The sequence below is a fragment of the Phoxinus phoxinus genome (assembly GCF_949152265.1).
Source record: "Phoxinus phoxinus genome assembly, chromosome: 14".
NCBI lineage: Eukaryota > Metazoa > Chordata > Actinopteri > Cypriniformes > Leuciscidae > Phoxinus > Phoxinus phoxinus.
This window is the reverse complement of record NC_136889.1, coordinates 17,948,654-17,963,538: the sequence shown is the minus strand read 5'-3', so window position 1 is coordinate 17,963,538 and position 14,885 is coordinate 17,948,654. Positions and strand designations below refer to the sequence as shown.

The window sequence follows — 14,885 nt, the reverse complement described above, 5'->3', positions numbered from 1 at the left end:
CTTAGATGCTAGTTACTTGCTGTGAAAACCAACAATAACTTTTTAAAAGCAAAAAAATGTATGTAAAGTACATTAAATAGATCATAAGTATTTAACAGAAGGCATTGCATATAATACTCATATGTTTATTTGAGGCAAAATCAAATAGACGTCACTGGCTGGCGCCCTCTTCCTGTAGTACGAAAATATGACACTGATTGTGGAGATTGCCATGGATGTATTTGGATTTATTGTGCAAGTAAAATATTATTTCTCTCCTTTAGAAATGTATTGGTATTGAGCCTGTGTACATAAAATATGCCATCATAAACCAATTCCCATTACGTTTGATTAATATGTCTAATTATTTTCTGCGTTAAATACACAAAGATATTTCGTGTTTAGTTTCAAATACTGTTATCTTCTCAATCTCATCACCGGATTGCTTTTTAGAATCCTCAAATGACTAAAAAACAAAGAAAGTTGCATTCTCTCCATTGCAATGCACTGTAAACAAAATGTAATCATAAAAAAAAATCCTGCGGTTTCTATATATACATTTAACTTATTCTATTCTATTCTAATAATTTCAATCTCCTTTTAATTTTTCAGCTTGATTGACCATGAATTAAATTCAAATTGGTCGAAACTAATTTTACTTTAATTTTTTTTAAAGCAAATACACTTTTTTTTATTAGGCTAGGTATTTTCGTGTAGTTATGCAAATCAGAAACAATCAAACCATTCAAATAATTTTAGTTCAGACTAACTTATTTGAAAGGATAATAAGAATATACTATTTTTTAACGTTTTTTGACGTTCTACATGACAAATCAAGTCAATATGGGCCTATGACTTTGTTGCATAATGACAGGCGGTTAATCTGCATCTAATTAACATCTAATAGCATCTAATTGTTTTGCAAACAAAACAAATGCAACTAAATAATGTTTAAAATGCATTCAACAATGCAACTGTTATTGAAAAAATCCTGCTGTTTAAAACGAATTAAAATAAAAAGATCCATTATCTGATCAATATTCCTTATATGCAATAGTACTGGTTTGTTTTTCCCCCTCAAACGGCTGCAACAACGTCTAATTAGCGGTGGATTCTTCTCCTCCGCTCAGTCTTTCATTTACACCTCACAGAAAACTCATAAACACACACTTAGTGAAAAGAAAACAGTTTACACCTTCACAGTGGTGGAGCACGGACTACTAAACATGAAATATGGTGACATTTATGTTCCACTTATTAGGATGTTTTGTGCGCGCGCGTGTGTGTGCCCTCACCCTGTATCATCACACAACTCAATGGCAACGTCGGGGCCGCGCTGTGCGTGAGCGCGCGCTTCTGTTAGTTAGTCCATAACATCTTGAAATGATCATGAACTGAGAGCGGGCACGACGCCGTCCTGGGGGCTGGTAGAGGATCTGGTGTGATGGAGGGGGTGCATTGTGCTGGACATACTACCGTAACCTGAGCAGAGAAGCCATCGACCCACGTACAGTTCAGGACAGAGCCGAGGAGACCGTTTTAGCCAGCATTTTTGCACAAATTCAGACAATTTATGTATTTATGCACATCATAGAATTAGCTATATCGATCACACTTCACATTAGGCCTACTGTGCATTTACAAAACAATTCATATATAGCCTGCTTGATCTAGCTAGGTGTAGCCTATAATTCGTGATTAATTTAAACAAAGTGTGATGTTACAAAAAATATGCAATATGTGTAACATGTATTTGGGTTTTGTTTTTTACTCCAAGGAGCTCAGATTAAGAAAGTATTTACAATTCTGATTCTCATAGAATTAGGTTATTCTAAAATGCAGTTAACATCTGCTTGCTGAGTAAACTGTTCAAAGGCATTAAAAACCATTAAGAAAGAAAAAAAAGAGGGGGAGGATAACGCCCAGGTTCGACTGAACACGAATGGTTGTTTTCACAGGTGTTAAGAGGGACAATTAAAGATTACATAGATACTAATTAGCATTAGGGAATATTTAGAGTCCAAAATCCTCACAACGCTCTAAAATGTATAGAAAAAAAGTAATATTAAAAAAAATAAATAATAATAAACAGCCTCAGGCGGACCAGCTGGATTTCCCGGTGTCATGTTACGGATATCTTGAGAGATAAAGAGCTGTGACCGGGAGACTAAGAGCTCGTCAAGCTCACAAGTTATTCGCTAATGGATCGGTATAGTGTTTCAGGCCCACCTTACACAACCACAGACCAAATGCTTCAACGACGGGGCTTATGTGTATTTTCAACTAAATATAATTATTTAAAAATAAATAAAACACATGCACTGTTAAAAAAAGGTTTCTTTAATCGATCATAGATTCGGGAAAAAGTGTTCTTGAATTAAAAGAAGAGATAAAAAAAAAAGTTCAAGATGTTTCATTGAACGTTCATCAGGCCAGTAGGGTCCTTTAAATCACGTTTTTTTTTTAAATAAATCCGAATAAATAGACTAACTTTGTAACCTAGCTTTTTATATGGCATCAATCTGCCTAACTTTTATTAGTTCTGATTGGAACCTTTTTAAGATTTATGTGACATTTTTAAGAGAGGCCTTTACAATGGATTAATCAAAGCAATTTATGACTATATAAGTTATCAGGAAACACTATTAGAAATAAAGCCGAATGCATAGATTTAAGAGGTATTAAATTCATAATTAAATAAGACGGTCATTCTTTATCAAGGCCAATGACTTCAGGAAGTTCAACTGAAATAAGACCTCAGGTAATTCATATCGTATTTTGACGCATGAAAGACAGAATGCTATGTTATCTCATGTTTGAAACTATTTCCATGTTTATTAATTATTATAGATATTGTTGCCTTTAACTTTTATTACTTAGTTAAACGAAGAGTAATGTATTAGAATATCTGTACCTAACTGAGACTGAATTACATAAATATTCAGAGATGTATATCTTTTCTGCATCTCCCTTTAGCATCTTTGACACACTCTTGAATCCATCATCAAACCTTCAGGCCCACTGATAAGCTGTGAAAATGCCACCCAATTAAGCGCGCACATTCCTCTAGTTTTTTGTATATATAATGATAAATGATAGAATTAATCTATAATAGCTAATAACTGAAAATAAAGCATAAGTGCAAATCATATAATTTCATAATTAAAATAACCTATATCTCTATTCATCTATGATGTCAAGAAAAACAGAAGGCGATGTAAATGCTGCGCATTCAAAGTGGAGGTGCTTGTGATCATTTAATAATTGATTAGTAGCCTATCAACGGTGTAGTGTGAGTGAGTATGTGCGTGTGCATGTGTGTGTGTGTGTTCAAGGTCTCCAGTTTCAGGCCTTGACGTCCGCCCTCCGGGGAGGAAACGGAACGGATCTGTAGACGCAGTTCTGCTCTGCCTGCCGGTTCCACAACAGACCGGGGCGAGCTAATCACGGAATGACGCTGTGCTGGGTTTCTCTGTCATATATCCATACGGACAAACCGCATCGGAATCTCACGTGTGCAGCCCAGAAGAGTGACAGTGGTGCCACACAACCGGATAACAGACGGTTATTAATATTGGAGCTGCATCAACAGATAAACGTGGCACGGGGCTTTTTGTCCCGGGGCTCATTGGAGAGGAATACCCACAGAGCCTTGGATTAGGAGGGTATTACTTGGTGGATTCCATCGGGGCGCCATGTCAATCTTGCCCTCTTTCGGCTTTACGCAGGAGCAGGTCGCGTGCGTCTGCGAGGTGCTGCAGCAGGGTGGGAACCTGGAGAGGCTCGGACGTTTCCTCTGGTCCCTGCCAGCCTGCGACCATCTCCACAAGAACGAATCCGTGTTGAAAGCGAAGGCCGTGGTGGCCTTCCACCGGGGAAATTTCCGTGAGCTCTACAAGATATTGGAAAGCCACCAGTACTCCGCGCACAACCACCCGAAGATGCAGCAGCTGTGGCTGAAGGCTCACTATGTGGAGGCGGAAAAATTGCGGGGCCGCCCGCTGGGCGCTGTGGGCAAATACCGAGTGCGCAGGAAATTTCCTTTGCCCCGTACGATCTGGGACGGCGAAGAGACCAGTTACTGCTTTAAGGAGAAGTCTCGGGGTGTGCTGCGTGAATGGTACACGCACAATCCCTATCCATCTCCAAGGGAGAAGCGGGAGCTGGCGGACGCAACGGGACTGACCACAACACAGGTCAGCAACTGGTTTAAAAACAGGAGGCAAAGAGACCGGGCAGCCGAGGCAAAAGAGAGGTGAGATCTTGATTTTTAAGAAGTAATATATAAACATAATAAAATATAGGCTACAGTTTTTGAGAGTAGGCCTATGCAAACTGAAGTGCATGAACACCTTTTTTTTTTAAAGCGGAAAAATAGTTAATTATTGCAGTCACGCGCATGTGAGAACAACAATATTTGTCAAATGTATTGCCTAACTATATTAAAAACATAATGTAGTCTTTCAAATTTAACCCTAATCATTTAACCCATAGGCTACACGACATAATTGTATAATTTGTAGAAATATTTAATATTAACAGTTTTTTTTGTTGGTTAGGATTAAAACAATAGGCCTACATTTTTGCTCTAACGAACGAAACAAAAAGGAAGAATTTTTTTTCTTATTGCACTGAGAATTTATTTAGCCTCATGTTCGTATCATTTAATTACATATTTTGAAAGTTTGATTCAGTATAATATTGATTTGCGTTTTGTAAACATAACAACATTAAGTCTAAAATCGTCTCGAATTCTAGAAACGTTTCTTTCGTAAATCTATGATGACAGTTATCTTTTTAGACATGTTGACATAAGCGAAGTAGGGCTAGCCCATAAATGCGTAAACAACTTTTCCTGTTTTAAAAACATAAAGCATCAGTTTGTCTTTAGTCGATGTAAAATGAAACTATTTTGAAACCATTACACTTTGTTAAAGTTAAATACTATCTAATCCAAATTTAGGCCTATGACATGTCAATTAGGCCCATATATAATATGTTAAAATGTAATATTCATCCAACAGAGAAAACAGCGAGAACAACGGCGTTGGCGGTAAGCAGAGCCAGCGGTCTCCGCTCGACGGAGTGAAGTCGCTGATGTCCAGCTCGGAGGATGAATACTCTCCGCCGCAGAGTCCCGAGCACAACCCCGTACTCCTCCTGCAGGGGAACATCAACACGGCTCCCGCATACCCAATGCCCGGCCTCGGTGCGCAGCATTCGGTGCACAGCATGCAAGGACATCCGCATCAGATCCATGATTCGCTGTTGGGATCTCTAACATCCAGCCTTGTGGATTTAGGATCTTAGGATTTCCCGTTCACATTTTTAAGACACAAGACTTTTAAACATAACCAATATTTACGGCATTAGCCTACCGCATATTCGTATGACGCAGAGGACGTTTGCTGATATAAACTATTATGTTGCAAATAATTAGAAAAGGGGGAGTTTTAAAAGAGTTTCTCTGAGTTTTGGGAGTTTTGAGTTTACTGGAAAAGTGCATTAAATTTGTAAAACCAGCGAGGCCAATATTTAAGAGTATTCTCACTATTGTTGGATGCATAAACTTTTAATAATTTATGATGTTTTAATCAAAGTTAATTTATAGAAATTGTTCTGTAGCTATTGGACAGTATTCTAAGAGCAGGGATTTTAATGAGAAAGACATTGGCTTTCAAACATCTTCAACTAAACTATGGATGTGAAAACTAGTTTCGTTCTTTTTTTATTTTTTTGTTATTATTAAATACAGCCTATAATGTGTATCCACTTTTACTACATTGTTGTAGTTTTAAAAACGGTGGCTCTCCAACATCAAGATTTTAATCACATGGTTATTGTCAAAATATTCGACACATCATCAACACGTTGAGCATTTGCCTTTGAGCGTGTTAATAAAAAAATATCAGAAGACCTCAAAATAATAAAAATATGTCAATCCACGTGACACGTCCAAGCCGGAAGAGGGCATGGGCGCGTGAAAAATGAGAACGCCTGAAACGTCAACAAGAAAAATTGGCCCTTAAGCAGAGGGGCAGAGAGACGCCAAGGCGCCAGGGTGCGCGCAGGGCCGAGTTTGACTTTTTGACCGTTAGTCAGTTAAAAAAACTGGTCAAAAACACACACACACACACACACACACACCTTGAGTCACTTAAGCCTTAACGTTAAGTTTGATAAACATTTATTAGTTAATTAGAATGACCGAATAATGAAAAAATGAGAGAATTTTTTTGTTGTTAGTTCTGGGCCACTGAGAATTGACACAATCCGCAAGTTCCGCTCTAAAAACCCTACACCCAAAACGCCTCGTCCACCCAAACCACTACAAAACAGCTTCGACACAATTTATTGTGAACCTTTTCTTCTTCTTCTTATTCGAGTAAAAACTATACAGACACTGCCAAAGGATTTTTAACAAATGGAAAATAACTGAAGATTAAAAAATATAATTTGTCGCAGATTTGCTGACATAGGCTAGGCTATAGATGAAAAATGACAATACATTTCCAGCTCTGCGTAGAAAAGCTAAAGTTTCTGGAATATTCCAACACGATCTCAGCTCTTTCTGTCTCTCTTACCTCGATAGTCTCGTGTCAGTGTAAACGGTTGTGAACGGAGAGCGCAGAGGGTTTCCGGGCCCTAATTAGAAACATTCTCCGGGTGTAGAGGGGCTTGATTGCAAAAACGAAGGGGACACCCTTCCAACCTCGAGCCACAGGGTGTTGCACAACATAAATTTATCTTCGGAGTTCAATAAAGTCTGTCTGTCTATCTTAAGAGATTTGAAAGGAATATTTATTAGGCTATTCCCTGTCAAAACATAGGCCTAAACACAAGTGATTTTTACAAAATATCATATTGTGCCTGACCTAAATTCAGGAACCCATAGAATTCTTTCAACAATGGCCAATCTTGCCTGAAAGTCAGCTGTCGTTTTAATCAACAGTTTAATTATATTTCGCACATATAAACATTCCTAATACATCTGCTTTCCTCTTGTTGGAAGTTACAAACCAATAAACTGATCAATCCAAATACTAAAAATATGGATTTCATTTTTGTGGAGCCAATTCTGTTTTCTCTTAACTATAGGTTACAAAAGGGGGTCTTCACATGTATGTGATGCCATACATAAAAAAAAAAAAAAAAAAAGAGTTCCCAAAAGAACCTTTCAGTGAACAGTTCTTAAAATATGTTTTCTTAGTGTGTAGAACATTTTAATAATCTAAAGAACCTTCTTCTATAATGACATTTTTGTGCAATAGAAAGGTTCCATGAATGTTAAAGGTTCTGATGCCATTAAAAAAACGTTACTTTTAAGAGTACTAATCAAACCCTCAACCACATTGTCATTATTAAACATCTTGTTGTTTCAGTCTCCACATCGACGTTTCTTCATCACATTGAAGGGAAAGCAGAAGCTAAAAAGCATCTTTACACTACACAACACATCTCCAAATGATTGGTTGAGGTCAATATTTTTTTAATTAAAGGTCAGAATAAAACAAAGAAGTGATTTTTTTTATCTATCTTCTAATTATTTCACTATTCTCTGCTCTGGATATAACTAATGATTTTCTGTTCACTGACGTTCTGTTTAAATCATATCTCCAACTGCAAACCATGAAGCAAATAAATGAATATTGGACTAGATCGAGTCAAAAGTGTTGTATTCTCTGGCACAAACTGCCTCCGGTGGCAAACCTGAATGTGACAGTCAATCTAACACTCACACACACTATCTGTGTGTCAGGTAGCTTCACCTGCACAGGTAAGTCACTCAGCCAGAACTCTCAGGAAAACTGACTCATAAAGGGTTTTGGGGGAGGGGGGCGACACTGAAGGAGCTTTTAAAGTGAGTCTCGGGAGAGCCAGAAGAGGGGGATTCTGTTACCAGTGATGCATTGACCTGACAACACTTCAACCAGCCAGACCCCCGACAAAGACTAACATGTGTTTGTGGGAAAGGGATATGGGTGATACGTCAGTTTTAAAATCCACTTTTCTGAAGGTCACTGAAACTCAAGCAGCCATTTCTCACTTGCACACACACACACAGAGAGAGAGAGAGAGAGAGAGAGAGAGAGAGAGAGAGAGAGAGAGAGAGAGAGAGAGAGAGAGATAATAAGATAAAATAAGATGATGAGATAAAATTAGATAATGCTTATATATCTAGTAGCACAGATGTATCTCTCAAATTAAACTGAAAATAATAATTTAGCTGTTTTAGGTTTGAAACAATAAATAGACGAAAATAGACGGATGGACGGACAGACAGACATATATAGATAGATAGATAATGTGTGAAATACCATCAATTCACTATCTATATACATTCTTCATAACATATGTGTAATAAAAAGGTGAATCTTTGAAACAATGCTTGTCAGAAGAAAGAAATAATAATTTTGGCATCTCGTTCAGGCTTGGAAACATTAAGCCAAACTTTCACTCCCCAGAGAGGGAGAGAGAGAGAACAGGATAAAACTCTAGATGGCTCCATTAAAGAAAGAAAAAACTCAGGAAATGAAAACAGAAATATGATAGCTTCCTGTTTTTCATTGGGACTCTGGGCATTCTCCTTTTGGGGTATAATTATTACAATGAGATCAGTGTGATATAGTCCAAAACCTTCGACACACACACACACACACACACCCTCATCTTGAAGTCTAATCCAGGTTTCTCTGGCATGCTTCTGCTGGCTGACATTCCAGTGGCAGTTTTGTCTCTCTGGATCACAGTGATCTAGATCCACATTGATTATGGAATTCCGGTAAAGCCCTGATATCAGCGGGAGAACTGGACTACACAAAACAGTTTCCCAGCAGGCATTGGAAAAGGGCTTGTCTTTCTTTTCTCATCTTTTACTTCTCTAGGTTTTCAGTCAACTCGCAACAATCATTTTTTTACTCTGCTATGTCACACTTCTGTGATTAATTATTTAGCAGTTATATGCTAACTTACATATTAATTGTCTACTAGTGCATCAATTAAGCATCATCAGCTTTACCTTCAATATTTCAATGAACAGGTTTCTAAAACAGACATAATTTCCTGATAAAACAGTAGGGAATTTATGAGCATCCGGAAACACATTTTAAATGTCTGCACACTTTGTTTTGCTAACACATTGACTCGGTTGTCCTGACTCATTATCTCATTAGTCTTAGCAGGAGCTTGTAATAACCATAATTACTGTGGCTGCAGGGTTACTTACCACAATGTCTCTTCTGCCCTCTGGTGGTCATGTAAAGCATACACCTAGTTCGAACCAGGAAGGCGGGAGTTTGCACTTCTGTTATCCTATCTAAATCACAGCAAATGGGTGAAAACCGCGAATTATACGTTAAAAGACGACCTGTAGCTTTAAAATTCTAAAATTAATAAAGACTGACGGAGAAATACGGCTATTCACGCGACGCGGAAATAATAGGAAAAGACATGATAAGAACAGCAAAGAAAAACAGTCTTAGACATAGGCCTACAAACAATTATAGGAGGTTGTACACACATTATCTATAAATGATGTGTGTATCCGTTCTGTAGGCTAATGGCAAAGCTTAAAGATTTTGGAGAATGAACTGTAAACTTCGATTTTTTTATGTCGAGAAGAGCAGGTAAGCGTAAGCCTATTTGGTATTTGTCTCCCTCTAGCGAGTGATATGAGGTATTGCATTATAAAACATTTGTCTATTGTAGGCTATAAGTGTAAAGCCTCGTAGTCGTAGCCTACCTGTTTAAAGTTCAGATGTAATTTTGTAGTTGTCCTGCAAGAGTTTGTCTCCTCGTGGATATTCCCGAGCACTATGACGGCTTTAAGGTAAATTATGAAGCTTTTGAGTTGCCATAATTTTGCCTATTTCTCTAGATTTATCCAGATTGATTGTCGCTGTTGTAAAAATAGCCTATTTTTAATATTTAGTATTTTTTTTAGTGGAAGCTATGATGATCATGTTGTCTTCGGTCACGTCAAGTAGTGTATCTAGTGTATTGAGAAGCTGTCAGGATCCGAGACTAAAGCTTCAGATCGAGCACAATTACTGGCTTAGGCTAGGCCTACTATCGCTTTTCAATAACCCTCGTGCTAGTTTTCTTCTGGCAGCTTTTATGTGACATAATTGTCGGCTTCATTTTTCTGACTGCAAGAGACGACAACATTCTGTCATAATCATTGATTACTTCACCGTTGCCCCTAGGATTCAATGCACATTTGTTATTTCTTTTAGGAGACTTAAAGTTTCCGGTTCTTGTTAGAAGTTGTTACGATCGAGGCCGCGGTCGAAAAGCAGTTTTGTATCTTGCCAAGATAGACGTAAACGCTCTCATTATTGATTTATAGGCCTGGTTAAAAAAAATATCACATCAGACATCACAACACTTCATGCTGCACAGTCTAAACTCAAATTAATATATTTATATAATTATGAAATGTTGTGACGTAAAAAAATCGTGAAAAACCTTTTTGTACTTTATGAATTTTTGGTTAATCTATAGGATTTGTTAATCAATTTTATTATTATTTTATAACAACATTCATTATTTAACCAGGTTAAAAAAGAACTAACTGAGATCAAAATCCCTTTTACAAGAGTGAGTGACCTGGTATAGAAAATTCTTAATAAGTGTTTCAATAACTTTTAATAATTAGTTTTAACAATTAGATTTGTTGAATAAGTTTCAATAGATTTAATGGCCGGAAAAGTCAGAATTAACCCGAGGTGGATTCAAATTTGTAGTGCACTTTGGTGGAGGTTTATCATGGCCTTAAAGGATTAGTTCACTTTCAAAACAAATTTGGCTGATAATTTACTCACCCCGATGTCCATGTCTTTCTTTCCTCAGTCGAAAAGAAATTTAGGTTTTTGAGGGAAACATTCCAGGATTTTTCTACACAGGATGGACTTCAATGGCAACCATCTATTCCAATGTTCAAAAGAAGGTTCAAATGTCCGTCTCAATGCAGCTTCAAAGTCTCTACACGAACACATTCGAGAAATAATGGTCTTAGCGAAACGATTGGTAATGTTCCAAAAATAAATAAATAAATAAATTGCTATACTTTTTAACCCCAAATGTTCGGCTTGTGCTGGTCTGCGACGCGCCACGTATTACGTCATCACGTTGGAAAGGTCACGAAAAATAAATTAAAATAATGATACAAGTAAATTAAAACAAAAACGATTTTGAAGTTGGAGGAGAAAATGAGATGGAGTTTTTCGCCCTTCCCTACTTTTTTGAACGGAGTAGCCTACACAGACAATAACTTAGATTGATGACGTGAACGTGACCTTTCCAACGTGATTACGTAATGCGTGGCGCGTCGCAGACCAGCACAAGCCGAACAATTGACCGTTCGCAAAAGCCACGCCCCTTAGTTATTGTTACTACGCCCGTCAAACAATTGAGAACCGTAGCCATGGCTGGGTTGAGATCCATACATTAAGTGATTGGTTTTGGAGTAATGCAGCAGACATATCCTCCAGTGCACGACAGAAATATAGACAGAATAGCGCACGGGAGCACATGCACAAAACAGTTTTGTAAAATTATATATTAATAATTTTTATTTGATCATATATCATTTTACAAAACTGTTTTGCGCATGTGCTCCCGCGCGCGCTATTTCAGTCACAACACTGCAATCAGAGGACGCGCTGAAACCATCAACTCTCGATGCGGTTCTCTTCATTCATAACTCAAACTACTGAGAATGATATATTTGTGTGAATAGTTGTGCAACTGCGCGAACTTTGTTTTGAAGTTTAATGTTTGAGTTCCAGAGGAATTTGTGACTGTGTACCTGTTCAACCACATCAAAGTTTCGTAATTAGTAAGTCCGTGCTTTTTCTCTTTTTTTCCTCTTGTTTGCTGACTGATGAGGGGGCCGCAGTGCCGTAGTGAAACGGTGTTTGTACATGTAGCCTATTTTTTTAATAATAGTTGCAAGCAATCATAAAATACAGCAAGTTTTAAGCCCGTGCAGACCTCACTGCCATAGGCGCATCATTGCACTATCTTGCTGAAATCGGAATGTTTGACGGAGGTCCTTCTCCTTAGTTACAGTTGCTGAGCTAGGATTGGACGAGAACCGTTCGAGGGCGGGGTTTTGCGAACGGTCAATTGTGGTTAAACAGTATCTACATTTTTTTTTTTTTTTTTTTTAGAAAATGAGCGATCGTTTCGCTAGATAAGACCATTATTTCTCGACTGGGATCGTGTAGAGACTTTGAAGCTGCATTGAGACCGACATTTGAACCTTCTTTTGAACATTGGGATAGATGGTTGCCATTGAAGTCCATTCTGTGTAGACAAATCCTGGAATGTGTTCGTCAAAAACCTTAATTTCTTTTCGACTGAAGGAAGAAAGACATGGATGACATCGGGGTGAGTAAATTATCAGCAAAAACTCATCCTTTAAAGGGTTAGTTCCCCCAAACAATGAACATTCTGTCATTTACTCGCCCTCAAGTTGTCCAAACCTGTATGAGTTTCCGAACCTGTACACAAAATAATACCTATATTTTAAAGTTGGTGATAGCCATTGACTTTCATAGTATTTTATTTATTTATTTATTTTAAGTCAATGGCTACCGTCAACTGTCTGGTTACCAACATTCTTTAAAATACATTATCTTGTGTTCAACAGAAGAAAAAAACTGATACAGGTTTGGAACAACATGAGGGTGATGACAGAATTTTTTGGGGATTATCCCATGTTTTGGACCCCACTGACTTTCATTGTATGGCCAAAAACATTTGAAGCTTCAAAAGATCTTATTTTGTGTTTCGCAGAAGAACGGCATATCCTACATGTTTGAAACGAGAGTAAATGATGGCAGAATTGTCATTTTTGGTGAACTATTTCTTTACTTTTGCTTATGTTAGCGTAGATTTAAAATATGACAAAATTATTTTAATGTGATTTAAAGAGGTATAAATAAATGCATTAGCATATCCAACGCAAGCCAATTGAAAAGTGTGGGTTCCTGTAGCTGTCCACGGTGCTGAATGGCGCCTATTTTACTGAGTGCGATTCTATTATTGACAAAAGCAAAACATTGTGTGTGTGAAAGAGAGAGAGAGAGAGAGAGAGAGAGAGAGAGAGAGAGAGAGAGAGAGAGAGAGAGAGAGAGAGAGAGAGAGAGAGAGAGGGAGAGAGAGAGAGAGAGAGAGAGAGAGAGAGAATTTCACTGACATACAGAGTAGGCCTATATGTAAGTTTGGACCATGATTTTACAGTCTATGTCTGTGTAGGACCTCAAATGGACGAATAATCTTTTAAATGATCTAGAACACTCTTGAACACTTCCCCACTTGCTTTTGAAACAACTAGAACTGGAAACGTATCGAGGCACTTCTCGTGCCTCCCTATAATGGATTGCTTTGGATGAAAGCACCCGCTAAACAAATAAACATTTATAACCTACCGGTATATATTTTCCAGTTATACAGTGCCATTTATGGTTGTTTTGCGGCCTTTGTTCAGCATGGTGATGCAGGCAGACCGAGGCAGTGGATCCGCCCGACTAAAAAGGGCACTGAGCTGGAAGTCATGCCACGCCACATTTGACCACCAGAGGTCGCAGCTAAAATCAAATTCTACGAAATAAGCATGCATTTATGACCAAAGACGCAAGCACAAATATGAACCCTAGGACCACATTTCCAATGCTAACGGTTAGAGATTGTGTTTGCTTTATATTTTGACATTTAGCAGACGCTTTTATCCAATGTTATTTAGGCTAATCCAAGGGAGAAAACAATGTAAGTGTTGCCATATCAAAGTAGCCAGATACCAGAGTTCAGCACTTTTTAAAAAGCAAATAGGATAGGCCTACCTACATTAGTACAGCCAGCGAAGTGCTCCAAAAAGAGGCTTGTTTGCAGTCGTTTTTGGACAAATGAATTGGATATTTGCTATTTGATTGAAGCACAAAAGGCAACGTTCAAGTATAATTTTGCAGACTACAGAAACAAAACGTGTAGTTCACACAAACAATTGCCAATTATAGAAAAATCGGTGTTCACTAAGAGGAATTTACAAGACTTGTACATTTTAAATAGCCACCCTCACATGTGTGCATGTCGTTTTCTACTTGGACCTTGGGTTTATAGCCTCTACATTAACGTTATTTAAAAAAGGTTATTTTTGAGGCTTGTTTGACCATTTTCTTTCCACTTGCAGAATGACAACTATGCTATAGAAACGTAAATAACTTACATTTTCTGTTTTTTTTTTTTCAATGTTCAATCGAAAGTGATACAAAACAAAGTTTATTGAGTAGTAGGCTATATTATTATTATTATTATTGTTATTAGTAGATAGGCTACTTAGATAGACTTCTAGACAGTGAACCCCTCAATTAAACGTCCCAGAACGTCACACACTCACACAAATGAAAAAAGTTTGGATTTCTGTACCTCTGCCAACCCCGGCGGAGAGTTTTCATGCTGAGGTTTGGGGAGGGGAAGGCGGGGTGGTTCTTTGTTAGCTCGGCCCTCTCCAACTCGTCATTAGTGCTGATTACCGTTGACCAATTTGACAACCTTATTGACTGCTAAAAAAGACGTTTTCATCGTCCCACCCTGCACTCCCCAGAGCTCAAAAGAAACGGAAATTCTCCACCATTCTGTATCCAGTGTTTAAAATAAAGCCGTGCTCCTTTCCCCTCCCTTGCTTTGGCTCCTATTTTCTCCTTTTTCTCGGAAGGAACACTTGGTTTGGCCCCGCCGTTGTTCAGATTGAAAGAGGATTGAAAAATACAGCTTGTGCTTTTTATTGGGAGCGTTAATGAATGGCGCGGGTTAAACCCAGGTGCGCGCCGTGAACCCTTCAGGCAGTTGGGAAACAGAGGCGCTGTGTTTTTGCGACTGCCCCTTCACTCAATTAGCCTACG

The 14,885-nt window shown here is 38.1% G+C and overlaps 1 protein-coding gene across 1 annotated transcript; it reads left to right on the top strand.

Annotated features, from left to right (window-relative positions):
* Positions 1-3,284: 3,284 nt before the first annotated feature.
* Positions 3,285-5,745, top strand: six1a (SIX homeobox 1a). The gene is made up of 2 exons (XM_079635046.1): positions 3,285-4,234; positions 5,004-5,745. Exons 1-2 carry the CDS (start codon positions 3,675-3,677, stop codon positions 5,287-5,289), a joined length of 846 nt encoding a protein of 281 aa, XP_079491172.1. The 5' UTR covers positions 3,285-3,674; the 3' UTR covers positions 5,290-5,745.
* The last annotated feature ends 9,140 nt before the right edge of the window (positions 5,746-14,885 follow it).

Bases quoted from the DNA above. Each gene is read 5' to 3' on its own strand.
- six1a (XM_079635046.1), top strand. From the start codon at position 3,675: ATGTCAATCTTGCCCTCTTTCGGCTTTACGCAGGAGCAGGTCGCGTGC. The intron at 4,235-5,003 runs GTGAGATCTTGA...TTCATCCAACAG, and splicing joins GCAGCCGAGGCAAAAGAGAG to AGAAAACAGCGAGAACAACG.